Source organism: Tarenaya hassleriana, unplaced genomic scaffold (genome assembly GCF_000463585.1).
Source record: "Tarenaya hassleriana unplaced genomic scaffold, ASM46358v1 Cleome24, whole genome shotgun sequence".
Taxonomy (NCBI): Eukaryota; Viridiplantae; Streptophyta; class Magnoliopsida; order Brassicales; family Cleomaceae; genus Tarenaya; species Tarenaya hassleriana.
Genome location: NW_010965696.1, coordinates 2188794 through 2216504, shown reverse-complemented (window position 1 = coordinate 2216504; position 27711 = coordinate 2188794). Strand labels below are relative to the sequence as shown.

The following is a 27711-nucleotide window of genomic DNA, read 5'->3' as shown; positions in this document are numbered from 1 at the left end:
CTCTCTTTTTTTTTCCTAGGAAAATAATTTTTTAAAACTCCCTTTAAATATGATCGCCTTTTCTTTTCTTTGTTTTTCTAATTAAATGCAAACGGATTCATTCAAATTATTATTTATATCAAATGAAGTTAACGATGTTCATGGCTATTGAGTGAGCAATACGTATATATATATATATATATATATATTTACTTTCCTCCACAACGATTAGGTTTCATATATATATATATGTATTTACTTTCCCCCACAACGATTAGGTTTCGAACAGAATTACCGTTACAAAATATTTGTATTTGATATCAGAATAAATGGTGACATGTTTCATGTGATTGTAATAATATGATCCTTTCTTATAATATATGGTATACACTCAATATTTATAAAAATTAATTAATTAATTAATTAATTAACAGGTTTTATAACAGAAGATTATGACGTGGTTTTTGTTTAACAAATGAGAGTGATCAACCTAAGTTTCAAACTAAACGGGGCATATAATTCATAAGTAGCCTAAGCCCAATCCTATGTGGCACATTTCTGCATCCTACAACATGGTTGTTTATATCAATAATTCTGATATAATTACATCTAATTATATATCAGTAAATGTTTTCGACAACATGTAAGGCCTTTGAGTAAATCTTATAAACTATGAGGACGTTTTTGTGATTATACCAAAAAGGCCCAACAATAAAACTAAAGTGGCACAGATGTAAATATGCTTTAAGACGGGGGTATTTAGGAGATTAGGATAAACGCCGCCGTTTTGTTCCCCGGCTCCATTCCTCTCACCATCGAATTGACCCCGCCGTCTCATTCTTACTCCTGCTCCATTTCCATGGCGAATTTCAGCTCTCGAATCCCTAAAACACCCCTGCAACGCGCCGTTACGAGAGCAGACGGAACCCTAACGGCGTCGGTAGTTCATCTAGCGGTCGCATGGAAGCCCTTAACGAGAGGGGAATTCTACAGAGGCCACGAAGTCCATGGTATGTAGTGCTGTTGAACTCGTCAGTAATTAAGAAAGATATGGCTTTACGATTTTTCTCTCGATGGTTTCGTAGATAGTGAATTTGAATTTACGAGTTTGGACTTGGCGAATTCCTTTGTGATATACCGAAGGAAACCAATTTACTCAGTATCAAGTTAGAGTGATGATAGTAATTTTAGTGGGCATGAAATGAATATGATGTATTTTACAGATGGGAAAGTGTTTTTTTTTTCCTGTCTTCTGAAGATTCAACAAAAAAAAAAGTATGGATCTTTCTCATTGCAGGGAAAAGCTCCAGATTGTGTGCTTTGGCATGAATTTCTTGTCTATCTGAATTGAGTTCAAAACTTAACGTATTTTGAATCCATACCATGACAAGAGAGACTGGTGCTTTTGGATTTCGATGAATTCTTTTACGTTGAAACTGTTGTAGGTGAGGCTGGTGAGGCAGGACAGTCTTCGCATTCAAATGGGATAAGGTAAAGGTCGAATATAATCCTTGTTATTCTGCGTAGATCGTGTTCTGCTTCAGCTCCAGTTCAGTTCTCTTTCTGACAATTTTTCTTCGTGTTTCTGTTTCTGACAACCTTTGATCTGCTCACTACTGCTGATAACATACTCCAGGGCCGTATATGTACCCTGTGCCGAAACTCGAACGCAAATCCAATATATCAGACTGCATCATAGATATCTGAGTATTGAATATTATTCTTTACAGTTCCTTTTTCAGAGAGCAAAGTGCGATAAGCAATGGTGGAGAACTAACTGGTCTGTTTCATCATCTTCTTGGGGTAAGCTTTCAGAGTGTTTGCTGTGATATAAGTTTGAGAAACACATTTCGACCAAAAAAAGAAAGTTTGAGAAACTCAGATTCTTCAATGTATACACATCCCTAATTTGTAAGGTCTTAACTCCTTTTTTTCCCCACAGGCTAGCCGATCAAACAGACCTGCCTTTTTAAGGGTGCAGTCAATGAGCTATCAGTCTGTGGCCGATGCTCATGTGTCTGCCAGAAGTGCAGTTAATACTCAGGTACAAAAGAGTGCTTGGAAAATGAACTTTGTCTTTTGCAATTCATAATCTAAATGGGAACAGAAATTATATTTCCAAGCCAGACAGTTGTCTGATGTTTTATGTTTATAACCAAATCACCATCGTACTATTCTACTGTCTCCTTCCGAGAAATCTTTACATCTTGGATGAGGTGTAAGGTGAATCACAGGCCTATGAACAGCTCCTGAAATGTATTGATTCTCATTACTGGGGGGTGTGTAGATCTTATTAGTTTCATATAGATTATAGACGTGTGTGTATGTGTTCTGTATGCTGGAAGGATGTCACTTTCCTGAGAGTAATTACTCATTTCACTGTTTCTCAAGAACGAGATTCGTCATATGCTTTTCCGCTTGGTGTAGGACGAGAAAACTGTTGCTGATTCATCAAAGACGGAAAATGTTGAGGCCCCGCGAGAGCATCATAATGGCAAGAGCATACCCAAGAAGGATAAAATAAAGTTTCTTGTGAATACTGTAAGATATGTTTTCAATCTTCAGGATATTATTTTCGCTTTTTCTTAAGGTTATACGGTTTCCCAATTATTGGTACCGCATTTGATACAAGTCGGTTTATGTAGCTTCTCGATATCAAAGACAGTAAAGAAGCTGTTTATGGAGCTCTCGATAGTTGGGTTGCTTGGGAACGTAATTTTCCAATCGCTTCTCTCAAGAGAGTGATAGTTCTTCTCGAGAAGGAACAACAATGGCATCGAATGATTCAGGTATGTATCATTCACATTCTCCATCCCCTTTTTTCTCCATTGGTGAAAAGGGGAGCTGAGATCATTGGTACAAGTGAATTTCTGGTCTAAACAGTTGGTGAGAATTTATGTTCTTGGTTTTTCCACTGGTAGGTAATTAAGTGGATGCTAAGTAAGGGGCAAGGAAATACAATGGGAACTTATGGACAGTTGATACGGGCACTAGACATGGATGGTAGAGCTGAAGAGGCTCATGGTATTTGGCAAAAGAAAATCGGGAGAGATCTGCACTCAGTGACTTGGCAATTGTGCGGACAAATGATTGCCATATATTTCCGGAACAACATGTTGGAGGAGCTTGTTAAGGTTTGTTTCCTCCTTTCAACATAAACACACATTCAAACTGGTTACAACTTTGCTGCAATGAAATTCTTTCAAATGATCTGATGATCACTGTATTTTTCTATTTTTGCACTATTATTACTTCCTACCCTTGTTTCAGCCTGATATCAACTTTTTGTGTTTTTGTTTTTGTTCTATGAAGCTTTTTAAGGATCTGGAGAGTTTTGACCGTAAGCCTCGGGAAAAAGCAGTAGTGCAGAGGGTAGCGGACGCTTATGAAAAGTTAGGCATGCTTCATGAAAAAGATAGAGTATTGACAAAGTACAACGACCTTCTTAACGGTTCAACATCGCTCGGTAAATCAAGAAAAGCTTCTTCTAGGAACAAGACGAAACCAGGTGATTGATTCTTTCTGAATTATATTTACTACTTTTGGGTACGGTTCCATTGTGGGATCACTCCATTCATGGAGGAAATGGCTAAGGCATGTACGGAAACTATGGGCTAAAAAAACCTAAAGTGTGTGTGTCGGATAAAAATAGCGTCTATGTTCTTACCATGATGCATATTCTCGGATCATACTCGAAACTCTTGGTTCTTAGAACTTTAACTCGTGGTTTCAGGGCATGGAAAACCCGCTGAATCAACCTCAGATGATACCCCAGAGGAAGAAAAAGCTGTCTTGCAAGAACACCAGAGTTAAAAAAGAACTTCTCAGTTACCATTTGAGATCTTAGGAGGGAAGAACCCTCCTGTATGGATCAAGAACAGAGTTGAAAAGAGAACTTATCAGTTACCATTTGAGATCTTAGTAGCAAAGACTGTATGGATCAAGAACAGAGTCTGTAAGATATTAACATGTGCTGGAAAAAGGGTTTTGGAAAATGTACGAGATTCTTGTCTGGACACAAAAGGAATAAGAGACGTGCAAAGAAGAGGCGGATTCAAGAACACAGTTCTCTGTTTTGTTCTGCTCTCGTTACTATTCTCTAGTAAACCGGACCAATCTAGCTTTCAGAATCGGTTATCAATTCTTGTACCAGACCGGACCGGTTATCGTTGGATATCAATCGTCTTGACTCTTGAGTGTCATCGTCTCTGTCTGTCGGCAGTGTACTCCGTCCATGACTTTCCTCTTATCCAAATCATTTTTCTCTCTAACACTCAGACCCCCTAGTGCGATTTCCATGGCTACTCTCACCTCCAAGGCTCGCCTGAGAGGCGTCGTCTTCGACATGGACGGAACCCTGACGGTTCCCGTCATCGATTTCGCCGCAATGTACAGAGCTGTCCTGGGTGAACACGAGTACAAACGCATCAAGGCGGAGAATCCAACCGGGATCGATATTCTGCACCACATCGAGACGTGGAGCTGGGATAAACAGCAGCAGGCCTATCAGATCATCGCCGATTACGAGAAGCAGGGGATCGATCGGCTCCAAATCATGCCTGGTTCGGAATTTATCTGATTTTACATAGATTCTGTGAGGCTGTTAGGGATTCGCTTTATGGGTATTATACGCGTGGAGAAAGGGAGAAATTTTGATTTTTTATGGGTTTTCTGGTGATGAATGAGTTAAGAGAGATATGATGGGGCTGAAAGGAGGATAATTTGTTGATTAGCTATTGCAAAAATAGCTTGGAGATCTGCAGCTTTAGTGATTGAAATTGGATAATAGTGGGGGAAATGTGGAGGAAGAAGGATATTTTTTGTGATATTCCCTCATGAGTGTTGTGAAAAAAAAATGCTCAAATCATCTCGAGACAGTGTCCGATAGAAGCTTGTCAAGATAGAGCCAGACCCTAATAAAACAGGATAGAGAAACACGAATTGCTAGTGACAGACATGGCTGTGGGTGCTTGAGCTATTTTTAGTTGAGTTCAGTGCCTGCATTGCCAGGTGATGTAAGTTCAGTTAAGAAGCTGAATGTGGTTTTCTTCTTTTTCTCCAACCTGGTTGAGTTTTCTAGCTAGAGATTACTGGTTTAAGACTGAAAGAAAACTCCCCGTCCTCTGATTCAAAGTGGGTCTGATAATGTCTAGTGTTTTGTAAGCTTGAAATATCATGACCGTTTTCGCAAATTATGCACTTCTAGCTGTAGCAGTCATCAAGCTCTCACCTCGTGGAGCTCGTGAGTCATTTCATGCTCAATTTTGATCTTTTACGTGAGAGCTTTTCTTCAAATTTTCGGATCTTCCTTTCCTTATTGTTTTGGTTTTCAGCAGTCGGAAATAAGTTGATTTCTCATTCTTTTACGTTTGGTGGTTTCACGAGTTATCATCATCTCTCCGTCAGCTAGTCAGTACAATACTTTGATAACCTACTTGGTCTCTTTGTCTTATAGAATGCCAAGATTAAGATAAGCTGAAGATGATGGAAAAAAATATCAACTCTCCTCGGAGGACATGACTGAGAGAAATAGGTTTTGCTTCTTAGGTCAACCACGTCACATAGATGAAGTAGTTTCTTTTCGTTTTTCCGTTCTGTTTCGTTTGATGTAAAGAGTTTGCTTAACCTCTAATATGCTGCCAAACGATATTGTAGGTGCTGCCGAACTATGTGCCTTTCTTGATTCCAGGAAGATTAGGTCAGTTTTCAGCTTCTTTTAGCTTTTTTTGTTTTTTGAAGCATCACAATTTCCTCAGCCTGATAACTTTACATCTTACAACCGTTGGCGTTTCTAACATTTAGGTAAAAGTCATATTCTTGCTTTGTTTTAGTTTGTGCCCTTGTGAATTGAAAACAAAAATAGCAAGAGCTCTTCTGTTTAAGCTTTCAGGTGTGTTCCCCAGTTATGTATACTGCTAGCAACATATCAAAATGTGGGTCAGTGCACGTGTAAGGTTTAGATTTTTCCTGCCTGCAGTTGTTTAATCTGTCGAATATTATTATTCTCACATCACTATGCCAGACTGCCAGTTCTTGGTAGTATGGAAAGAAAATATTATACTCTCGGGCTTCAGTTCGGATCAGGGCATCACATTCTTGAAATTCCTCGATGGTATCATAAAGTTCATTGTTGGTTTTGGTTTAAGACGTTCGTCTAATACTTGCATCTATACCCTCCTTTGGTTATTTTGCGTTTGTTGCTGTGAATCGGTAGAGTTACAAAACCATGTACGCATATTGCAGGAGGGGATTAATCACTCGCAACGTCAAGAAAGCAATCGACATCTTCCATGAACGTTTTGGGGTAAGTGTTTCCAACTCTGAAACAAGAATCGGGAATTCCCCGATTGGTTTGGTAGCTTATCCGAGAAAATCAGATGCAGCTAGCTCTCAATATGTGTTTTTTCTTCTTTGTCGTGGGGGCAGGTTGTGTTTTCTCCCGCGCTAGGGAGGGAGTTTCGGCCATATAAACCGAACCCAGACCCGCTGCTGCATATATGCTCCACTTGGGATATCCGGCCCGATCAAGTCATAATGGTTGGCGACAGCTTAAAAGATGATGTGAGTGCCTGACTATATACATTACCGTCTTTGGCCGAATATATTATGAATTTCAACTTTCTTCCCGATTCTTGTTTTCAGATAGCTTGTGGGAAACAAGCAGGAGCCTTGACGTGCTTGCTGGATGAGACCGGGAGGTATGGTTCGGAAGACTTTGCGGTCTCTGGTCTTGAGCCTGATTTTAAGGTCAGTTCCTTGTCTGAAATCCAGAAGATATTGGACTCGAACTTCGACCTGACACCCCATTCTTGATTCTTCCCCAACTTCCTATTGTTAGTTGATACAGTTTCTTCCTCCTCACCAGAGGGAGTGTCACTTGTTATTTATTATGGTGTAATAATATATTTCCAAACTAGGGTTCTTATTTATTCTTATCCCAGAAGAAACATTAATTTGGTATTTCTTTTTATTTATGAAGTATCGTGAAATATTTTATGCCAACCTATAACAAAACGCACATACTATCACAATCATTTATTTCTCCCATGTATTATATATATATATATATATATATATATATATATATATATATATATATCTGTCTGTATGTATGTCTGTATGTCTGTATGTCTGTATGTCTGTATGTATGTATGTATGTATGTATGTATGTCTGTATGTATGTATGTATGTATGTATGTATGTATGTATGTATGTATGTATGTATGTATGTATGTATGTATGTATGTATGTATGTATTACAGAATACAGATTTTTCATAAATAGACGCGCCTCTGCCTCCCGACAGTGTGGCAAACGTCAAGATAAGGGCGTTGCTCCATTCCCTCCCAAAACCTTTTTTTATATAAAAAAAAAATCCAAACCACAACAAACAAAATATGTCAATTAGAATTACTAATGGTTATTTGATTGTCAGTTTATGGAATTTATGTGAAAAAAAAAACAGGAAATGTTTTGTTTTGTTTTTTTAAACTTGGAAATCGTAACAAATACAAGGCCTTAATCTCATGCCTGACCCACCACAGGCCACCACTCCCTCCGGAGCCGCCATCACCGCCGGATTTTTCTTGTCAATGTGCAAACTTTGTCTCCTTTTAGTGAGAGATCTGTTTTTTTTTTCTCTCCATAGCGCACACACACATATATATATATGTGTATATATGATGGAGTTGAGGCTGAGATCTTTGGAGTTAAACCAAACTCTTAGAACTATCAGAGATATTTGGAGTTAAATCAAATGTGATATGTTCACCATATGTTTGATTACACGTGAAAAAAAGGCAATTATCATCCACTTATGATTATCCATTCTGACCAGTAGTGTCTGCAGATGCAAGAAAAGGGCAAAAGTCAGTCTCAAATCGGCATCTGAACATTACAAAATCTCAGATCGTTTCCTTTATGACAGGTATGTGATGGTATATTGTACGGTTTACTGAACGTTATACAGAACCCATCCACACAAAAAACCTCATCTTTTGAGGGTTTCTTCATGTTTTAGACAATAAGGTTCCGTTTTTCTCGAGTTCCCGCTGTCTGGCTCGTTCCATTTTCCGCTTTCGCCATTCCTCCAGTGCTGCATGGATCAGACTTGGTGTCAGTTGTTTCTGATCAAAATGTGTGAAGGCGTGCAAACACAGGATCATGTCAGGGTTTGTTCTATTTTGTTACCTTTCAAGCTGGAGGCATCGTTCAATGCACGGAAATCCTTGAGCCGTTTGGAGAGATCAACTGCTGTGTTCTGCTTTGCATCTTTCTGCTGCTCGGTCTCTTGCTCTGCAGATACCTCTTGCTCGATCTCCCGAACCTGCAGACGAGAGAAAAAAAAACAGAACATAAACTACATGGTTACCAATACGGATTGCGGATGAATCTATGAAAATTTCATCCCAACCCCATTAAGGATCAAACCTCACTCAGGGCATGAGTTCGACCGACAGAATGGTCAGAAGAGGCAGAATGTTGCAACTTACTCTTTTTATGAGTTCCAAGGGTTGCATTGCAAGCCGAATCTCTTCAGCCTCCTTGATCTGCCTGAGCAGAGCTGCGTTTCACATGGTAATGGTCACGGGCACATTCCAGAAAGAACCCAGAAAGCAAAACGAGAGAAATATCTTTGGAAGAAAATTTCTGAATCGAAATGAACACGAGCATAATCTGATAGATGAGGGCAGAAGCTTGAGTGCACAAGACTAAAGCTTTGTCTATAAAGGAATCTCAATGTCAACAGTGATGAAACTTCAAAAGGAGCACTATGCCTTGCTCATACATTCTGATACGCTCCCTAAACCCTGAAAGAACACAGCCAGCAAACCCTCTGAATCGAAACTGGAGAAAGATTCTTCCCTATCCATCATAAATCGTAAACCCTAAATCCACACAGAAGCCAATCTGCTGGTGTCTTATCAATAACCACACAAAAGGACCAAAATTATCTTGTTCGATCAAATAACCCCTTGTAGCATCGGAATCGGGATGTTTCAACAAATCCGATGCGTCTTTTCTGATCCGATAAACACCCATCAAATCATTTTCCCTAAAGCGCCAAACTTGAACCAAATCCGATGGTATCGCAAGAAACTACGCGAGATTAGGATAAACCCAGAAGGATCTACAAAGAGGGAAAAAAAACACGGCCAAACCTGAGTCGAGCTGGTGAGAGGAGATTCCAGAGCGAGAGGAAGAAGAAGAGAGAAAACCCAGAAGGAGGAAGACGACGAGGAGGACGTTGATGACAGTGAGAACAATAGTGGCGTTCTTGAAGGAGAATCTGAGCCGCCATGGATGGTGATTATGATGCTGATGATGATTGTGATGATGTATCTCCATCTCAGTTGCTGCTCGAGACCGTATCCGTGCCCTCGAGAATTAGAAACCTGGGATTGGGAGAAAACTGACGAAGACGAGAGTTGACTTCGAATTTCCGCTTTCTGTTGGACAAATTCCGAATCTCCATTTCTTATTTACTTTGGGAAAACTATTTAATTTTCCTTTTTTTTTCCATTAGAAAAAATATGCAAAAAATAAAAAATAGAACTCAATAAAATTTTGTCAAATGAAATAATAATGAATCTACTACTTTTGGCGATGCTCCAAATCTCATTTGGATCTTAATATTAATTAATATATAGATAATTTTGATTTAGTACCAACTTTATTATGACTTGCTACTTTTTGTATCTATAATCTAACGTTTTAATAAAATTCCATCGTCGGAAGCTTAGGGATTCATATGTCTAACATCTTATATCTTTCATTTCCACGTACGCATCTTCTAACAAAATTTATCTTTATATTTTAATTTATGTAAATAGATTTAGTTTGTTCGAAAACGATAACGATTTTGCAATTACAATTTTGATTAAAGGTTTATCATCACAATTATCTTTATATAGAGCAAGAAGCAACACCAAGAACACCGAACCAAACAAGAACAGTTCCTTTCAATCCAAAACACAGCAAACTCAGAGACACAAACTACTTTTCTTTAAGACACGTTCCTTAGATTCCTGAATATGTACAGAATCGGTCGAAACAAATCCTGTATTGTAAAATCAGAACCATAGAAGAAATAAATAAAACATAAGAAGAAACCAGAGGAAGGAGAGATCAATGGATCTTCTTCAAAAGGTTATCACACTTCCAAAAAACTCGAAAAACGTAAGCTCTAAACGGGATTGTGCCTTTGTCTCTCGTTCCGTTCTTGACGTCTCGGAGCTGCATTCACGGCGTTTGAACGCAGGATTCAGATTCATCTTGCATGATGTTCGAGAAGATATGTATAGCAAGAACGGTTTGTAAACGAATCACGATGAGTTTTTTTACATACCGAGCCCATTAGCTTCAGAGGTTCTCATGATTCTCAGCCTCCTCACCGAGCCGACGAACATCCTAACATGGGATGAAAACAAACGGTTTACAGATCCATCGGTGAAAATACTTTAAGACACTATCAGATCAAAAGTTTCGGCATAGATTTCGTTCTGTACCTCCAAGGAACGTCTCCAACGAGCATCCAGTCGCCTTCCTTGTCTTCATAAGTGAGAACAAATTCCGATGATCCATCCAGAATCTTCCATGCCTTTGCCTTATCCTTCTCCCTGCAATTGCCTGTTGGCGACAGAGAAGGAAAACAGAATGACAAAATGATACTCATCCATCTCAAAACACGGAATGCATCACCATCATGTAGATCTGCGATTATATAACGTGAGAAGTTCGTAGAGGAGAAGACAGAGACAATGTGAACCGACCCGTCAGTCCAATAACCGAGCTTGGTCGGAAGAACATGTCCTCAAGGGTTTTGGCCAAGTTCTCATACGACGAGTGAGCACTCATATCCACCTTTCTGCCAATGGCAGCTCCATCCATGTTCGCCTTCACGAACCCAACTTTCGTCTTTCCGTTCCCTTTCTTCTCATCTTCTTTGGGTCTATCCTTGTCACCTGCGGCAACTTTCTTTACTTCTTCTTCTTCTGATCTTGGCGCCTTCATAGCTTGGTCCTTGACCAAGCTGTTCATCCTATGTGACCCAATCGGAGGCCATCCCACCACCTGACTGCTACGAGCAAGAAAGATGTTGATGTATCATCAGAATCAGATGTTTGAATCATTGAAAAACGCAAATCATCATTCCGAATACATATGAGTTGGAACTATTCATCAGGGATCGACAGGAAAAGGAATCGCCTTTGCAATACTCAGATCAACTACAGTGCCTAACGAGCTAAAAAGCTCATCAATGGCGGCTCTTTTCTACAGATAAAGAGACCTCAGATACGCGTCTGCTTATAGAACCTCTGTTCTCTACATTATGAGTTTAAGTGTAACGACAACAGCAACGAACATTATGAAATCAAATGATATCGTTTTTTTTGGGATTTCGTGCGTTCTGCTGCGACAATAAAGGGATTATCTTGAAATTTCCCCATTCCTATTTTCTCAGGAACCAAACGGAAAGCAAAAAAGGTTCGTGCTTTTGGGTCAGAAAGTACCCAACCTGGAACGAGGGGGAGATGCGCCTTCGTGAGAAGTAGATTCAGCAGCTCGTTTGGAGCCGACAGAGGGGAAGTCTTTAGCCGTCAGGATCCTTCCATGCTCACCCCACGCTCCGCCGCATGGCTTACCGGTCTTTCCGGAGGCGCCGCTAAGGCTGAGACCCAGACCCAGCTCGAGCTCGCTCTCCGCCGGCCCCGCCTCCACTTGTGAGCCAACAATCATCACAACACCAATGAAATTCAAGAAAAACAGAGAACCCAAAAAGCCAAATGACCCAAGATATCAGAGGACTCTCTTTTCTTTTCTTTTTTTTGCAGAAGCTGATGAGGACAAAGGAGGGAAGAGAGAAAGAGGCTGTTTGTGAGAGAATTTGGGGAGAGAGAGAGATCAAAGAGAGGAGTGTCTGGGGGGGGGGGTGGAGAGAGTGATGAGGATGGGGCCCAGGTGTCTGGTTTTACAACCAAAGTTTCTGCCTTTTACTCATTTTCTTGCAGACATCATCATTTTTGTCGTGCCCTCTTTCCTTCATTGTTTTCTCATTCTTGTCAACTAACCGAAACCTTTGCCTTAAGGGGAGGAAAGAGGAAAAGAGAGAGAGAGAGAGAGAGACTTATTTACAGTGTGTAATTCATTACTTTTTTTTTGTTAAAGTAATTCATTACTTTTTCATCTCCTTTCTTAAAATATCTGTATTGGGTTTTGTTTGTGGATGCGCACACTTCCATCGTATATGCAGAGATGATGATGGTCGTGATGATGATGATGATGGGGACGAAGAAATTTCTTGTCGGTCCATTAGTAACCCTAAAATTAATTATACAAGTATAATGTAAAGTTTTCATGTCCATGAAGCGTATATCATCATCCAAAACTTGTAAGGAAAAAAGCTACAGAAAGATCATTGCATGCCCCAGGTGAACAATTAATTTCATGTCAAATACTAGTTGGTGGAAAAAAAAATTGTTTAAATAACTCAAAATTTTAAATATATGCCTAGTTAATGTAGTATTTAGTTTTCAATTTTTTTTATATTAGATCTAAAATTCAAACTACATAATTAGAAATTCCATTTGATAATTTTCAGACGATTATCCAAATTATTATTTTTTACATTGAAACAAATATGTTGGATTAAATGAAATCAAGTGTTACTCAATTTTTCCAATTAGTTGTACATTTGTGATAGAAATATACGTATTATTTTTTGTTATTTTTTTTTTAAATGATATAATTTTGTTTTGCCCGGGGTCTTTCTTCTCTTCATAGGAACAAAAGCCTTAGAAAAGTTGAAAGCTAAGTGGGCCGTCAAAAAGGTCAAATTAGAGAATGGTTAGAGAAAACAAAACCCAATTAGATTAGAAAAAAAATAAACTACTAATAATTTACAATAATTAATATAGATTTTCCGAATATATGTGGAGAAAGCTGAAAATCTTTTATCATTTCGAATCATATGGAAAAAGAGACTGAGGGACCACATGATATTATAAAAAAAAATTATAATTAAGGTTGAGAAAAATGATACAAAATAGCTTTGTGCTTATAAATTATTTTCTTTGATGTGATCCACAATATTAATTATATTCTTTTGATGTTAACAATCGGTCCTTGGAATATGTAATTAATATAAAAATTTATTTTGTAAAGAAAAAATGCAAAATAAATATTCAGACTTATAAAATTCGAAACCAAAAAGAAGAAATTTTGAAGCAATTGTATGTAGAGTGAGAAAATACAATAACGAGTTTTGTAAATACTAAATACATAATTAAAAGAATTAAAAATAAAATTCAGATTGTAAAAAACAAGAACTAAACCAAGTTAATACTAATAAAATCTAATGACGGAGTTGGGGTTATTAGGAGACAAGAAGAAAAGGCTAAACGTATTGTGGGGAGTTTTAGGAAACAAACAAAAGAAAAAGGTTGTCGTTTTAAGGGGGACAAAACGACAAGAACGCGTGGCCCGAAGAACTCATTAAACGACACGCTGTTTCGACAGCCTCCACGGGACTCCCGCGTCTTTTACTTCTTTGGTTCAATACATACATATACAGACGCCTCTCTCTCTATATATATACATGTATCATATATGATACTCATGCATGGATTGCATGAGATGTCAGCAACTTGCATGGATAAGTCAAAGTATATGGAATCAAAAACAATTGCGCAAGACTGTAATGCAAGAGTTGCCCTTTGGAGTTTGGACCCTGAAACTGCTTCCAATCAATCAATGCTCTCCCTTTAGATTAACATCGTTTGATTTCTCTCGCATGCATGGTGATGGATTTTACTAAGATTACTGCTCCATATACACATATACATATATATACGGTGTATATGTAGTTGGCTGGCTTTGCAACAGGAACTCTCTCTGATTCTTTTTGCTCAGTACATGATCAAAATTGGAACACTAAACCCTAAACCCAAGAAATTAAGAAACCCTGCATTCGTTATTAATCCTGAATACCAAACTCTAACCCTAGCTAGAAACCATAAACGTTACATATGAATTAGAAACCTTCTATCATCCGATATATGCCAGCTTGTGGGCGCAGCTGATGAGCTTTGTCTTTATATATTGTGGGCTCCCAAGTCTTAGAAGCTGCTAGGGCTCTGTATCTATCTCAGCCGACAAGGCAGGGAAGATTTCAATTCATCATATATATATATCCTGCAACAAAAGGTTCTGTCTTTGGGTAACCGGTGTCATTGGGCGGAATCAGACTAATTCCAGAGTCGGGAACAAACCATATGATTATAATTTATGTTTCCCTTTCTAATTTGAAACTCGAACTGGGAACGGAACAAACGTTTTACGTTCTCATTTCACCGGTTGATCTACCTAAGTTGGGTTCAACAAAAGGTTGAAAAGACATAAAATCTAACTCAGAGTTAGTGATGTAAAATGAGTTGGCTCGACTCGGCCCATATCGGTTCGGCCCAGCTCGTTTTTGATCCAGCTTGTTCGGCCCGTTTTATTATTTCGTGTCCATACTCAACACTTACAAAAGCGAACGAACGAAGTGAAATTCATAGTTGTGGTATCAATTATCAAACTGAACAAAGACAGTTCATGTCTGAATCCCGAGTTCGTTGGAATACCACAAAGTATTGTAGAGATGAATCAGTAAACATTGTAAGCCCAAATGAGAATGGCTCTCCGGAATCCTAAATTTATTTACGTACGTTGTAACTGTTTTCTTATGAGTTTAGTAAATCATACTGCCACTGAATTATATATTTTTCAATTTACATCTTTATTATTAAATATGATTTTTCTCTTTTCTATTCAGAATTTCATTTTTTCATTTGAAGTTATAACTCAAAAGAAATTCGAATGGCTACATTATTATTATTATTATTATTATTATTATTATTATTACAATGCAGATATTTTTCTGCCAAATAAAATAGATAAGTTAAAAAAAATAATATTTTAAAATATTACAAATTGCATAGAAGAAAACAAAAGGTTAGTGGAATCCTACACATTTTATCGTGATAAAAACAAAAGCCTTCACGTTCCGTCGAAACTTTATTTTCGGTCCAAAAATATATTATTAGATATAATATACATAGGAAAAAACTTATTTTCCAAAAGTAAGAAAAATCCGCAACCATAAATACAACTGATTCTTTTTTAAAATAAACTTATTGATAATCTTCATAATTAAAAGATAAACATTTTTAATAAAAGCTAATTTCAAACAAAAATCGAATTAATATAATTTTTACGAAACAAAAATCGTCGACTTTTAAAATAATTAAATCAAATTTTATGTTAACGTATACCACAAAATGATTTTAGTTTTCGTTTTTTAAATAAACTTTTTTTTTTGTCAAACACTGCTGTAATAACCAAAACCTACAAAAAGCTAGAACATGAAATGAAAAAAAAAATGAAAAGAAAAAGATGAACATCACGTTCATGCCTGCATTTTTCTTGGCGCATTTTCGAAAATTTTCAACGGTCGGTCCATTTCCACCTCTCAAAAAAAAAATTATGGAATAAAAAATTAACAATATCAATATAATAACAATTCCATGAAAAATTTTGGAAACCGCACCTCAAAAGCAGTACATATATATTCTCTTTTGTTTGCCTTCTTCCCATCTCAATAATCTGCCAAAATACCATAATGAGACTCTCATTATGAGAGAGGGTTCAATGTTCAAATCATATATATGCATGCAATACATGTGAACATAGATACCATACATATATACACACGCATGTATCGATCAGAACCGGAATATACTATTATATCCCATATGTATATACGAGATGTGTGTGTATATGTGTAGGCAAGTACCTTCATGTTTCTTCATCAAGCCTCTAGCAAAGAGCAAGCAGATGACTAGAAATCCAACGCCAGCAGCTCCTCCTAGTATTATTGCCACAGTTTTGCCTGTATTCGCCCCTGCCCCTTTTGTTTATTTATTTATTTATTTTATTATTAGTGTTTCAATAATAGAAAAAAAAAAATGATGGAACCAATTAAAAAAAATATCCAATATATTTAAGCTCCCCGTAGAATGTTGTATTCGAATTGACTATAAGATGCGAAGAACATGATTAGTGCGAGACCAAAATGAACCGAGCCACGTATACATATAGAAAGCCACATACGTTTATGAAATTAGAAAAAAGATTCCATTGTTTTATATTTGGAAATAGCTATATGGACTGAACCCACAAAAAAAATAAAATTCAAAAGTGACATTTTATCTTTATAATAAATGAAAAAAAAAACCATTTTAATTTGAAGTTCAGAGGAATAACTGTGAAGTTGTGAGCCAATAAAAGAAAGAAAAAAAAAAGAAGCAGACTTTCAAATCTCCGAAGACGCTCCAAAAACATTAATAAAAAAAAAAATTCGTTTTTATTCCAATTCCGACAACCCAAATCCAAAAAGTCCGAAACTTTAATCGAGAATTGCATTAAAAGAAATCACGGTTTCGATTGGTGGATTCGCAAAACCCAGAAAAACCTCGAGAAACCAACTAAAATTCCGACAGAACCCAGATTCCGATGAACCCAAAACCTCAAAGAAAGAAAAAAAAACTCTGGAAAAAGATTGGTGTCCTCGAAAGATCTCACCTGAAGAAGACGATGGCGAAGAATCCGAAGCCGAAGACGAAGACGAAGATGAAGAAGATCTTCGAGGAACACCATTCGGGTAATAGCTATAAGCGATGAAACACTTGTGCAGATAGATTTGGCCGGAGACTGAGCTTCCACACTCGACCTGAGCTTTCTCGACGGCGTTCTTAACGCAAACGCCGCAATCGGAATCTCCGACATCGCCTTCGCATTGGCCGAGCACGTAGACAGACTCGTAGGTGGTCGCGTAGAAGCCTTCGTGGCTCGACACGACGCCGTTTTGCATGGCCCCGAACGCCGTGTCCCTCCTCTCCTCGAACCCTGTCCCCGCCACGTTGCTCTTACCGCACGTCTTATACAGCATCTCCATTCCTGCCATTGCCAACCAAGATGGTGTTAAACCGGATTTCTCGATTCATTAACCGGTTGGTTAACGGATTAATCCAACCCGGTATATGGGAATCTTACTGCTAACCCGAGTAATCAATCACCCAAAAGACAACCGTTAGCCAAGATACAACCCCGTTTACTCTAAACCATATTCTACTCGGTGACAGAAATCTTAAACCGTATAACCGAGATATGCGATTCGAAGTTCGGTTAAACTAACCGAATCCGAATATTACTAACCGGAAATTTTCTCCTTTGCACCTATGAGTCCACAAAAGCACTTGAAGGTTAGCCACTTACCCCAACAAATTGGTTCAAGCAATAAAATTATCCAAGATTTGGCCCGGTCTAACTGAACCAGATCTACCCAGTAACAGCAATATTGAGAAACTAAGCAAAGTAATTGAATTCCGGTTCGGTATAGCTAAACCAAGGTCGAGCCACTACCAACCCAGGATTTCAAACAGTTGAACACAGAAAATGATACCTGAAATTTGGGCAAAACCAGCAACTTCGTAGAGAAGATAACAGCCAGAGAGCTGAACCCTAGATGCAATGGTTTTGCCGCAGAGCTTCACGGACAGAACAGGAAGTCGACTGACACAGTTGTAGCAGTCATTGTTGCTGAGGTCTCCTCTGCACTGAAACAACCCACTAATGGTGGTTTGGCTGGTTCCAGTGGTGGTTTTGTAAAACCTGGTTTTCGTGGATTGAGACACCAAAGAACCGAACAGGGCAGAGAGGGCTTGGGAGTAGAGACCAGATGGATCTGAGAACTGTTCTCTTGCACAGCCCTTGTAGATTAAGGTTGTGTAGTCAGCTGTTGCAGACTCTGCAACAATGGTGTGCTCAAGATCTGGGAACAGAGCCATGGAGATGATGACGCAGAGGAACAAGATTGAAGGCCTTGTCTTCTGTAAGAAATCCATCTTCCTCCCTCCGTCCTGGACTTCTTGCTCCTTGGGGTGCGTTGAAAGAAAGGCTGGAAATCAAATCATTGCGTTTCTTAGAACGGATTTGGGAAAAGCTGGAGAAACTTTGAAGGGTTTAGGTAGGATTTCTGAGATGGGTAAGTGAGTTGATGGATGCAAAAAGATTGAATCTTTCAGTGGGGTTCTTGGATTTCCCTTTTTTTTTTTTTTCTAAATGTTCTTTTGGTTTTTTTCTGTGATTGGTTGGTTTTTTCTAGGTTTCTGATTTGGTTTTAATGGGAGTTTTTGGATGGTCACTCTTTTTCTTTCTTTCAAAGAGATTAGGAGAGAGAGAGAGAGGGGGGGGAGGGAGAGGGAAGAGCAACTCGCTTTCTGAGAAAGTACAACCTTGTGTGGTCGCTTGTAATGTTATTGATGAAGATTCTCAATAACATTACATTTTGTTATTTAAATGAAATTGTTTCATGTAACGCTAAGAGTTCATGCATGCAAAAACATAATCTTATCACCTGTTTTATTATATTAATAAAACATAGAAAAGGCATTTTTTTTGGTGGTCCTCTCCTCTTATTATGTTAATCATGATTTCCATAATTCAATGGTAAAACTCAACACCGTTCAAATCCCAAATCTTATCCAAGTGATTTACCTCTTCCCTATATTATATATCCTTCCATTTAAGAACACTTACCATCAGGCTATCTGTCACACATGTCAAAACTCAACAAATAGAACACACCAGTTTCATCCCAAAGGTTTACCTATTAACTTTTACCCCAAGCGGGTGAAGGTTAACGTCGATTTCTGCCAATGCAATGCGAGCGATAGAGATCTTACTAGTCTCAGACAAAATACAACGTTTTGAAAGTGTGTTTTTCCAAACTTTCAGTTGGTTGAGACAGAAATTCAGCTCAGCTGCGGAGGTTAAGAAACATATGTTGCTGCTGCTGATGATGATGAATCATGATGATGTAACAACCCGAGACATCGTCCCCCGGGGGAAAAGCCAGACGGGGAGAAACCGCAGAATACACAACAAGTCGAGAGAGTGAATCGGGGGGCGTTTGATTGTAATACCCTAACCTGAGATCATTGGAAGATGATCTTAGTAGTTTGATCATTGGATGATTTCTGCAGACTAAGCTTTTAAGAAAGAGGTGAAATTTCATGAACCTGAAGCAGCAGTAGCATCGGTATTTTCGTCCCCGGGAAGGCCAAATATCCGGAGGTTACGGTCCATCGAACCAACTGCTATGTATTTTGCATCTGGACCGAATTTAACGCAAGTTGCTTTACCTGCAAAGATTATCATAGGCCCGGAATTGAGGGTTTGATCAAAGATAAAGAAAAGAGAGATCAGAAAAAAGAGCGTGAGGAATCAGATGCACATGAAGGGTTTTTACCGGTGCCGGAGAGATCAGGCAAAGTCTTGATGAGGTTCCACTCGGCTTTCACACTGGCTGTTTGGTATACTCTGGAGAAAAAAACAGAGAATTTTTTTATGAGTTGAAAAAGAACTAAAAATCCAAAAAACACATACCCAGTAGAGAACATGATTCATAAGTAGAGATTTTTTATGATGTTAAGGTGGATATTCTTCTCTACTTCTGCAGAATCTCTGGTATCTTGAACAGATGAACTAAGGCCTTTCAGATGATGATATCATGCGTGTATATACATAGAAATGTTCTACACTCACTCACCTTATATCAGATGCAGCAATGCCAAGATAAGATCCACTGTGATCGAACTCCACTGCACCAAAAATCCCGAAAAGAAAAATCAGATATCCAGAAGAAGTAACAAAGTCAACAGAACAAGTAGCATCCTAAGGCTGGAGAAGAAATTGAATCCGATGAAAATTGTATTTGGTAAGTACACACCGGAGTAGGCAGGGAATTCAAATGACCGGAAGTTCTTCAGCTTCCGCAGATCCCACAACCTAACACCATCCTCAGCAGCAGTCTGTCCATTTCAAAAAAGAGAATGGATTCAGATGGATAGAATCTGGTCCAGTTTCCTCCTTTTTTTACATGTTTGATCAAAGTACCCACCGCGAGGAAATAACCATTCTCGGAGAAAGATACAGCAGTAACTGGCCCCGACCCGGAGTGTCCATCAAAGGTAGCCACATTTGCCTATCAACCAAAAAAAACTAACAGTGAAGAAAAGCTTGGTAGACAAGGAGATTACTGGAAATGTTGGTGAACATCAGAGGTGATGGTAAGGAAAACAAGAATTTTACCTGGCTTTTTACATCCCAAATCTTAACGATGGATTGGGAAGTACCAGTTCCCAGAATGAGACCATCAGGATGAAAAGCCGCAGCAGTATAGCCCATGTTTTCGGACCCATCTGAGACCTGAATAACCAAAAGAGATATAGTAACAACTTTCATGCAAGTAAAGAAGTTGGTACCGATCATAATGTGACCTTGGGGAGTTGCTCACTGTGTTTCTATAAAGCTTTTCACATTAGCAAACAAAATGGAAAAGCCAAAATGAATAACAGATAATAATAGTTGCTCAGGTGATGGAAAAGGTTGAGACCTGGGCAAGGCATAAACCGGAGGTCAGATCGTAGAAGCACCATGTATTGTCAAGCGATGCAGAGACGAAGTATTTATTTGTGGCATGGACAGTAACAGCTTGCACCTGAAAAATGAATAAAATGCTTGAAGATTAAAGTCCCTAAAGAAGAAACAAACAGATATGACCTAAAAGACTAATTCGAAGGATGTAAAATCCTCTAATTTCATCTTTACCTCTGCAGAATGTTCCTTCAAGGTGTGCCTACAGTCATAGGTTCCATCCTCAGAACCTCTCCACACACGGACAGTCTGCATAGTGTCAGAATACACTGAACCTATCACTTCACTGTGCCAACTAATTTGCAGCTTTAGTATAAAGATACTTGTCAAAACACATTTAATTGGACACATTTGAAAGGTGTGATTAATTGAGCAGAGTGCCAAACATAATAGAATGAGGCTACAAAAGATGTATGGTATTAGTAACACAAAGATACATATAGCATTCTAGGCAAAGAATCGGATTTTTCGATTATAACACTTTGAGATGCACTCCCTCAGTTTCATATTACTTGATATTTCAGAACATTTGTTTTTTTTTCATAGAATATAAGTTCATTGTTTCACTATGCAAAATTATTATTATTTTTCCAAATTAAACTCCACTAATTTACATCAACAGTTATAATAGAAAACTAGATTTCATAGGAGCCATGTCAGCAGTGGGAGACTATAGCAAGCTCAAAGCAAACCGCTGTTAAAGGGGAAACTTAAAAAATCATGCTTAAGATACACAAGTTATATATCTGTTCTTACGCAACAAATCAAAGCAATATAGTGTTCCTAGCCAGACCAGGTACAAACATCAAGTAGAGAACTCTGAAATCATTTTGGGTCTTTAAATGAATCGAGACTTACCTTATCGGCTGAAGCAGTCAAAACTAGATCAGTGTCAGCAACAAATTTAACACTTGTGACCTACAAAAGGAACAATGCATATCAAACACAAACTAGAATAGAAAATTTTATTAAAAAAAGGTAAAGCTTTAAAACCTTCTTTGAGTGACCACTCAGTGTAGACAAGATTTGTCCGGAAGGGCGATCAAAGAGAACAGCAGTAGTATCAACTCCTCCAGTAGCAATGATGTCCTGGTCACAAATTAAAGTAACAGTACGTGGGCAAGCTTTGGAAAAAAATAGTAGACCTAGTTAACATTTTAGAAATACAATGGATAGCTGAATTGCACAAGAGCTAGCATTCATTGCATGCAAAAAGCTGTGGATAACACACATATCAGTGCAGGGTCATAATATATTCTTTAGCCTTACAGAATTCTATTCTAGAAAACAAAACACTAAGAAGATTAGCACCCAAATCAGTATCCAAATAATGGAAGGAGTACAGGTGGGCATGTCAATAAAATAACAGTGATCAATAGTGAAAGAGAACTTCAGAATGAGAAACCTTGGAATAGAGAATGTCCATTGAAATAATGCCAGGCTTGTTGGTCTTGTGAAGTGGGTGACTTGAGAGCTGTGTGAACCTCTCCAAATCATCAAGTGTCGCTAATGTTTGAGGAATCTATAGAAGGATGAGAAAGAATCAGACAGAGGAAACTAAAACAAATGTGTGAAAAAAAAAACACAAAATCCAAGAATACAACTCTCAGTTGACGAACAAGGACATACCAAAATCTAGAAGCACAAAAAAACAGACTCCACAAATACAGTTGATTGGAACAAACAAGAAACCACATAGACAGATATTCTTTCTTTCTTTCTAGTTTCAAGCACGATCTAGATACATGCAAAGCTATATGCAATACCTGTCGTTTTTTACGTTGCTGAGAAAGAGCCGCATTACAATCCGTTAGTTCGGTGATAATTTCAGCTGAAATTCCCGGACGCATTCTCTTCCCATCAGGCAATTCTTCGCCATCAGAGGCTAACATACAAGAATAAAACACAGTAAAAACCTAGAAGAAGAAAAAAATATAGCTCACATATTCTGATAAGTAAATGCACAAGCATACCCCGTTTCCCGTTAGTAAGAGCAGCGTTAGCAGTGATAGCTTGTTGTGCTGCAGGTATCTGCCTCTCAGCCTCTGCAAGCAATGCCCGTGATTCATCCCTTTCTTTTTTAAGCCTAGCAATCACACGACAAGCAGCATCATGCTGCAATAGAACGCAAATGCAACCCATAAATCAACCAAAAAGACCACAATCCAAAAACTAAAAATATACTTGTATCGACAACACAAAATGGTCAAGGAAAGGAAAACTAGAGCGTATATTAGATATCCATTAAGTGTGTCTCCAGAAGTAGTAGCACATACAATTGATAAAAATTACCTGATACAAAGCATGACTTAGCTCTTGCCTCGCAGCATGTAGCTGTTGCTCTAGTGCAAAATTTGATAGCATCAAACTGTCCCATTCCTACAAAAGGAAATTTTTTCAAGGAGTTTACTTTGCCTATGTTAATGTAGTTTACAAGTGGTCAGTTTTACGACCAGGCAGCCGGAGGACAAACTGTGCTAAACAATAGATGAATATCTACTCAATCATCCAAACGTACAAACCCAGAATAAAGTAAAAAATTCTCAGAACCATGATCGAACTCAACATGCTGACAATACAATACAATATGAAGGAAATTCTCTGAGTGAACCATCCGGGAAGAAAAATGAACACAAACTCAAATGGGAAAAGGATTGGAAAATAGCACAACATTTACAAACTTACATTTTGGAACATTCCTAGTAATCCAGGGATGCTAGCTGTGTGCAATGGCTTAGGTTTAACAACCTGCAAGAAACAATCCCAGAAATGGAACTAGTTTACAAAATCTCTTCTTACATGTTCGGACAAAAATAAAACCAGCAGTTGCATAGCATACCTTCCCAGTTTTGATGGGAACAATGTCATCCATGGTAAGTGGTTCACCTGTAACAGGGCACTTCCCATACTCCTACAGTGAACATAATACTTAAAATTTTACTGCAAGGTGTATTTATAATCTAAAGGGAACTCCTACAAGACTTATTTTTGACAAATGTGTAAATCTGTAAACCTAAGTTACAGTACCAACCATTTGCACCCAGAGAGAATCAAAGCTTAAGACGGCAAATAACTGTATCAAATGCATCACTGAAATTTGTATTTCGAACGCTTATATCAAAGTTATCTGAAGCAGAATAGCCCACCGCACATAGAAAGACGATAAATTTTATGGGTGAAAAGCCCAAAGACACCAGAATGTATAAATCTTGATAACCCTAGACTCATGGAGTAACTGAGAGCTTACCGATATGTGGCTTTCGATTAATCGCCTCTCGAAGAGCAAACCCGACTTCGTTGACACCACCGGTTCCTCCGGTACTTCTCCGGAAACTGTACGGGAAAAACGATCACAGTGGCGCCATTACAAATTCAACAAGAAAACAGAAAACCCAAACTCGCCGATGGCGATACAGAACAAGGCGAAGAGGGAAGCTTTACTTGCACAGTTCATCGTAGGACGATAGCGAGGAATAAGCAGGAGCAGCGAATGGGCAGAACAAGAAGTTCCCTTCACAAGCAGAGCTAGGGTTTGTCTCCTCCGTTCTTGAGGAAAGTATACTGCAAAATCGTAGAAGCCGGAGAGAGGGAGAGAGCGAGCGAGGGACGCGAAGAAATGATAATTTTAATGCGAATTACTGAATTAGGGATATTTTCTCCGCTGAAAATTAGGGTTCATGGGCTTTTCCTTTGGGCCCAACCCATTTATTAGATATGAGTTTGGGTTTTTTAATGAAAATGGCCCATCCAGTTTTGAAATATATTTTTTTTCTCTAACCATTTCTAAATTAACCTAATTTCTTTATATCTAATTAGGAGATTGAATGTAACGTTTACAAAGCTGGCTTGGAATACATTGATAACAGCGTCATTTGGCAATTTAAACAAATGGTTTCTCTTCCATTTCTCTTGGGAAATTCCATATAAGTTTATAAATAAAAAAGGAAATAAAAAATTGGAAAATAATTAAAACCCAAAATAAAATTGCAATAAAATGCATGATACAGTAATAAGATAAAGAAAATAGAAAATGGCTTCCAGGGATATAGGGCTTAATTTAGGACAACTCTCTCAACAACTCAGTTGCGGTCGAACACAGTCTCCCCACGGTGGGACCGCGTCGCCACATCGAAATATTCCACTGGTTCCCACGTCATGGGAAGAGGAATCTCCAGGCCCGCCACTATTGTCGGAAAACGCCACGCTGGCGTCTCTTAATGCTCATGCATGTCCTTGCAATACATATACGTATATATATACTCGGACATACGCGCAACAGTTTATACATCCGTATACGTTGCAATCAAAATTATAAGTTGTTTGAACTTTCAAAACCTCCATTTTATCAGACGAAACTGTAAGAATTGTTCTTCGTCTTTTGCCGAAATAAATCTATATCCTTTTGACTTTATTTTTTCCTGCGATATCTCATGATTGTTTTCGATGAAATTTTTTGTTCAGACACCGGTATTACTCCACCCGGATTCGAACGAAGCATCGAGCAGAATCGTTCATTTTCTGTTTTCTGGGGAAAATTTTCCTCCATTTTCCCGGAAAATTATTGCATTGTGCTAAGAACAAGACAGATTGCAGGAGATGGTTTCGTCTCAAGACCAGCTCTCAATCGTAAATCTCGAATCTCTTTCGCCCCATTGATCGAGTTTCTTCTTTATCTCTCGAGTTATATATTTTGCATGCGTCATATATATATTTTTCTTCAAAGAATGTTTTCATCCAGTACTCGTATTTTTATTCATTTATATGATTTTCAAAATCCTTTTCGTACTTCCTTAAGATGTATAATCAGAATCTTAAGGAATATATATATATATATATATATATATATATATATATATATATCACATAACTAGAGCTAAACCCTAAACCCTAAAACGTTCCATTTATAGAACTCCACTCTTTAGGTTTCCAGCTCTGCTTGCTTGTGTTGTTTCTTGGGTTACATGTCACATGAAACCACACATGCATTGTCTCTCTTGCCCAACACCCATTATTGCCTTTAAAACCTAAATCAAAAGACAATTCGATCCAAGAAAAGAAGATCTGATGTGTTCCATATCGAAGACAGTATATTATATATATCGTATCCTATAGATGATTAATTCTATCTATAAATATGCAGAGTTTGAAACCGCTGTCTTAAAACAAATCTAAACAGTATCACGAGTTCCAGTTTCTTGTATCGCAAGTAAACCCTAGTTTAGTTTGATGCTAATCGTCGTTAACTTCTGTCTCCAAGATCTTTGATGGTTTTTTTTTTGTTGCATACAGGATCAGATCACTAGCCCTCTCAGCTGTGGGATCTTTGATTTATTCGATCCACAAGTGTTTCATGAATCGTTCCAAGTTTCTGAAGTGAAATCCGTGTCGAAAAATTCGGATTACGACCAGAACTGGCTGTTCTCTTACAACAACGTCAATATGTTACAGCAATCAGCGAGCTTCAACGGAAACGACGGCTCAAACACAACAACGCCGGGGGGAAACGATAACAATAACGCGGATCTATCAATCATATTGGATTTGCAAGAAGATCTCGACAGCGACATCGATCTCTCCTCTTTTCTGCAGTTCCCAGTGTCCGATCATCTCATCAGGGCTTCATGCCAAGAACAGCTAGATTTCTTCACGGGTTCAGTCCAACAGGCTCTGAACAACATTCTCTACTCTCCCACTGGAGATCCTCTGGCTCTGGCAGCGGCTTCTTCCTCGGCGCCACCGCCGTCCCAATCAGCGGGTTTTGAGGAAGATTGTGTTTCTTCGGTCGCAAGTTACAATGTTGGGCTTAACCCTTCTGCCCCATCTTGCTCTTTCTCTGGCATGCCCCCGTATCTGCCCAGTTTATCCTCGGAAAGTTCTGAACTTTTCTCGAGGATTTTTCACCTGCAGCCTCATGATCCATTGATGGATTATCGGTCCGACAATGGTGGTATTTCGCCCCTCGATTCGATCAAACACATCTTCAATCCCCGAGATCTTCAGGTAAATCGATATTCCAGCTTTTCCCTATATAATTTCGAGAATTTCTCGATCTGAAACCATGTTTTTTTCCTTCATTTGTTTAGATGTCAACGTTTGATAAACCGGCTAAACCGAGTAACGAATTTCCCGGTTTGGGAAGTGGACCGCCATTCGCGACGGAGATAAGCGGTTTGGACGATTCGATGTTCAACAAAGTCGAAAAACTCTCCGTCGAGCAGAGGAAAGAGAAGATCCATAGGTACATGAAGAAGAGGAGCGAGAGGAACTTCAGCAAGAAAATCAAGGTTAACCCTTTTATCTCTTTAAACCATCGTACTACTGTACCAATCGGTTTAGCAATGGCATAACCGAACCGAACCGGAATCACAAAAACATCGATCGGTTTAGTTCAACTCTGATATTTACTTTTTTTGGGATTGAAGTATGCGTGTCGGAAGACATTGGCGGATAGTCGTCCAAGAGTACGGGGAAGATTTGCTAAAAACGACGAACGACGGGAAATCCGTCGACAAGCTTCTTCAAGCGACGATGATGACGTAAGCTTGACGGCATCATTAAAAAATTATTTTATTTTTTTATTTTTTTACTTATTGTTGCAATATTCAGTGAAAAAAATATATTTTAATATTATGGTAAATTTTGGGATGGAACGCAGGTGGGAGTGAAGGAAGTGGAAAATAAGATTGTGGATTCTTCAGACACATTCTCACACATGAATTGTCTGAATTCCTTCAACTGCAACCACCCTATCCAATTTTGGACCTAATTAACCCAAAAATAAAGTCATATTATATATATGCACAAATATACACAAATAAATAGCATAATTAGAGTTATATACATAGAAAATGAAAAAATGTGTGTATATATATATGATGGTTTTGTATTTCTTGGGTGTTGTAGTAATAATAAATCATTTTGAACATTATATTATATATATATATATATATAACTTATTTTGTATTCATGGGCTTTATATGAATTAAATGAACAAATTTTGGATTATGGACCTAGTATTTTTCGTCCCAATATCATTGACTCGAAAATACCACGTTATATTTCTGTCCAACATTTTTGTTTCGTATAACATCATTTAGAATATGTTTGAACGACGATCACTCTTAATTTAAATCATTGATTTATAAAATTGTTATACGGATCAAAACTATTTTATTAAACACAATAATTCTATAT

The 27711-nt window shown here is 38.2% G+C and overlaps 7 protein-coding genes across 10 annotated transcripts; 3 read left to right on the top strand and 4 right to left on the bottom strand.

Moving 5' to 3' along the window:
• The first annotated feature begins 794 nt into the window (after positions 1-794).
• Positions 795-4055, top strand: LOC104816011 (pentatricopeptide repeat-containing protein At4g18975, chloroplastic-like). Its single transcript, XM_010544669.2, has 9 exons — positions 795-989; positions 1425-1470; positions 1710-1782; positions 1922-2023; positions 2407-2520; positions 2625-2768; positions 2901-3113; positions 3292-3487; positions 3713-4055. The coding sequence occupies exons 1-9, from the start codon at positions 839-841 to the stop codon at positions 3790-3792; spliced, it is 1119 nt and encodes a 372-aa protein (XP_010542971.1). The 5' UTR covers positions 795-838; the 3' UTR covers positions 3793-4055.
• Positions 4056-4175: 120 nt separating this feature from the next.
• LOC104816010 (haloacid dehalogenase-like hydrolase domain-containing protein At2g33255) lies at positions 4176-6949 on the top strand. Its single transcript, XM_010544667.1, has 5 exons — positions 4176-4541; positions 5635-5677; positions 6223-6283; positions 6406-6540; positions 6622-6949. The coding sequence occupies exons 1-5, from the start codon at positions 4214-4216 to the stop codon at positions 6790-6792; spliced, it is 738 nt and encodes a 245-aa protein (XP_010542969.1). The 5' UTR covers positions 4176-4213; the 3' UTR covers positions 6793-6949.
• Positions 6950-7773: 824 nt separating this feature from the next.
• Positions 7774-9400, bottom strand: LOC104816009. Its single transcript, XM_010544666.2, has 4 exons — positions 9141-9400; positions 8472-8542; positions 8170-8305; positions 7774-8074 (listed from the first exon to the last, which is right to left on the bottom strand). Exons 1-4 carry the CDS (start codon positions 9325-9327, stop codon positions 7989-7991), a joined length of 480 nt encoding a protein of 159 aa, XP_010542968.1. The 5' UTR covers positions 9328-9400; the 3' UTR covers positions 7774-7988.
• Positions 9401-9918: 518 nt separating this feature from the next.
• On the bottom strand, positions 9919-11873 carry LOC104816008 (auxin-responsive protein IAA13-like). Of its 2 annotated transcripts, none has more exons than XM_010544664.1 (5): positions 11498-11873; positions 10752-11059; positions 10488-10608; positions 10328-10389; positions 9919-10215 (listed from the first exon to the last, which is right to left on the bottom strand). In XM_010544664.1, the coding sequence occupies exons 1-5, from the start codon at positions 11716-11718 to the stop codon at positions 10166-10168; spliced, it is 762 nt and encodes a 253-aa protein (XP_010542966.1). In that variant the 5' UTR covers positions 11719-11873; the 3' UTR covers positions 9919-10165. The 2 variants fall into 2 exon arrangements, with proteins under 2 accessions (XP_010542966.1, XP_010542967.1); XM_010544665.1 differs by having other exon boundaries at positions 10752-11056.
• A 3686-nt stretch (positions 11874-15559) lies between these two features.
• LOC104816007 (cysteine-rich repeat secretory protein 3-like) lies at positions 15560-18190 on the bottom strand. Of its 2 annotated transcripts, none has more exons than XM_010544663.2 (4): positions 17483-18190; positions 16603-16977; positions 15815-15922; positions 15560-15624 (listed from the first exon to the last, which is right to left on the bottom strand). In XM_010544663.2, the coding sequence occupies exons 1-4, from the start codon at positions 17922-17924 to the stop codon at positions 15617-15619; spliced, it is 933 nt and encodes a 310-aa protein (XP_010542965.1). In that variant the 5' UTR covers positions 17925-18190; the 3' UTR covers positions 15560-15616. The 2 variants fall into 2 exon arrangements, with proteins under 2 accessions (XP_010542965.1, XP_010542964.1); XM_010544662.2 differs by having other exon boundaries at positions 15561-15624; positions 15815-15928.
• Positions 18191-18603: 413 nt separating this feature from the next.
• Positions 18604-24129, bottom strand: LOC104816006 (pre-mRNA-processing factor 19 homolog 1-like). The gene is made up of 19 exons (XM_010544660.2): positions 23959-24129; positions 23765-23850; positions 23357-23428; positions 23203-23265; positions 22810-22896; positions 22491-22632; positions 22284-22402; positions 21923-22039; positions 21511-21606; positions 21376-21435; positions 20692-20766; positions 20477-20581; positions 20173-20289; positions 19982-20065; positions 19811-19892; positions 19631-19682; positions 19331-19401; positions 19101-19223; positions 18604-19010 (listed from the first exon to the last, which is right to left on the bottom strand). The coding sequence occupies exons 1-19, from the start codon at positions 23969-23971 to the stop codon at positions 19006-19008; spliced, it is 1569 nt and encodes a 522-aa protein (XP_010542962.1). The 5' UTR covers positions 23972-24129; the 3' UTR covers positions 18604-19005.
• A 1455-nt stretch (positions 24130-25584) lies between these two features.
• LOC104816005 lies at positions 25585-27445 on the top strand. 2 transcript variants are annotated; one of them, XM_010544659.1, is made up of 5 exons: positions 25585-25723; positions 25807-26517; positions 26601-26801; positions 26940-27053; positions 27173-27445. In XM_010544659.1, the coding sequence occupies exons 2-5, from the start codon at positions 25957-25959 to the stop codon at positions 27281-27283; spliced, it is 987 nt and encodes a 328-aa protein (XP_010542961.1). In that variant the 5' UTR covers positions 25585-25723; positions 25807-25956; the 3' UTR covers positions 27284-27445. The 2 variants fall into 2 exon arrangements, with proteins under 2 accessions (XP_010542961.1, XP_010542960.1); XM_010544658.1 differs by having other exon boundaries at positions 25585-26517.
• Positions 27446-27711: the final 266 nt, after the last annotated feature.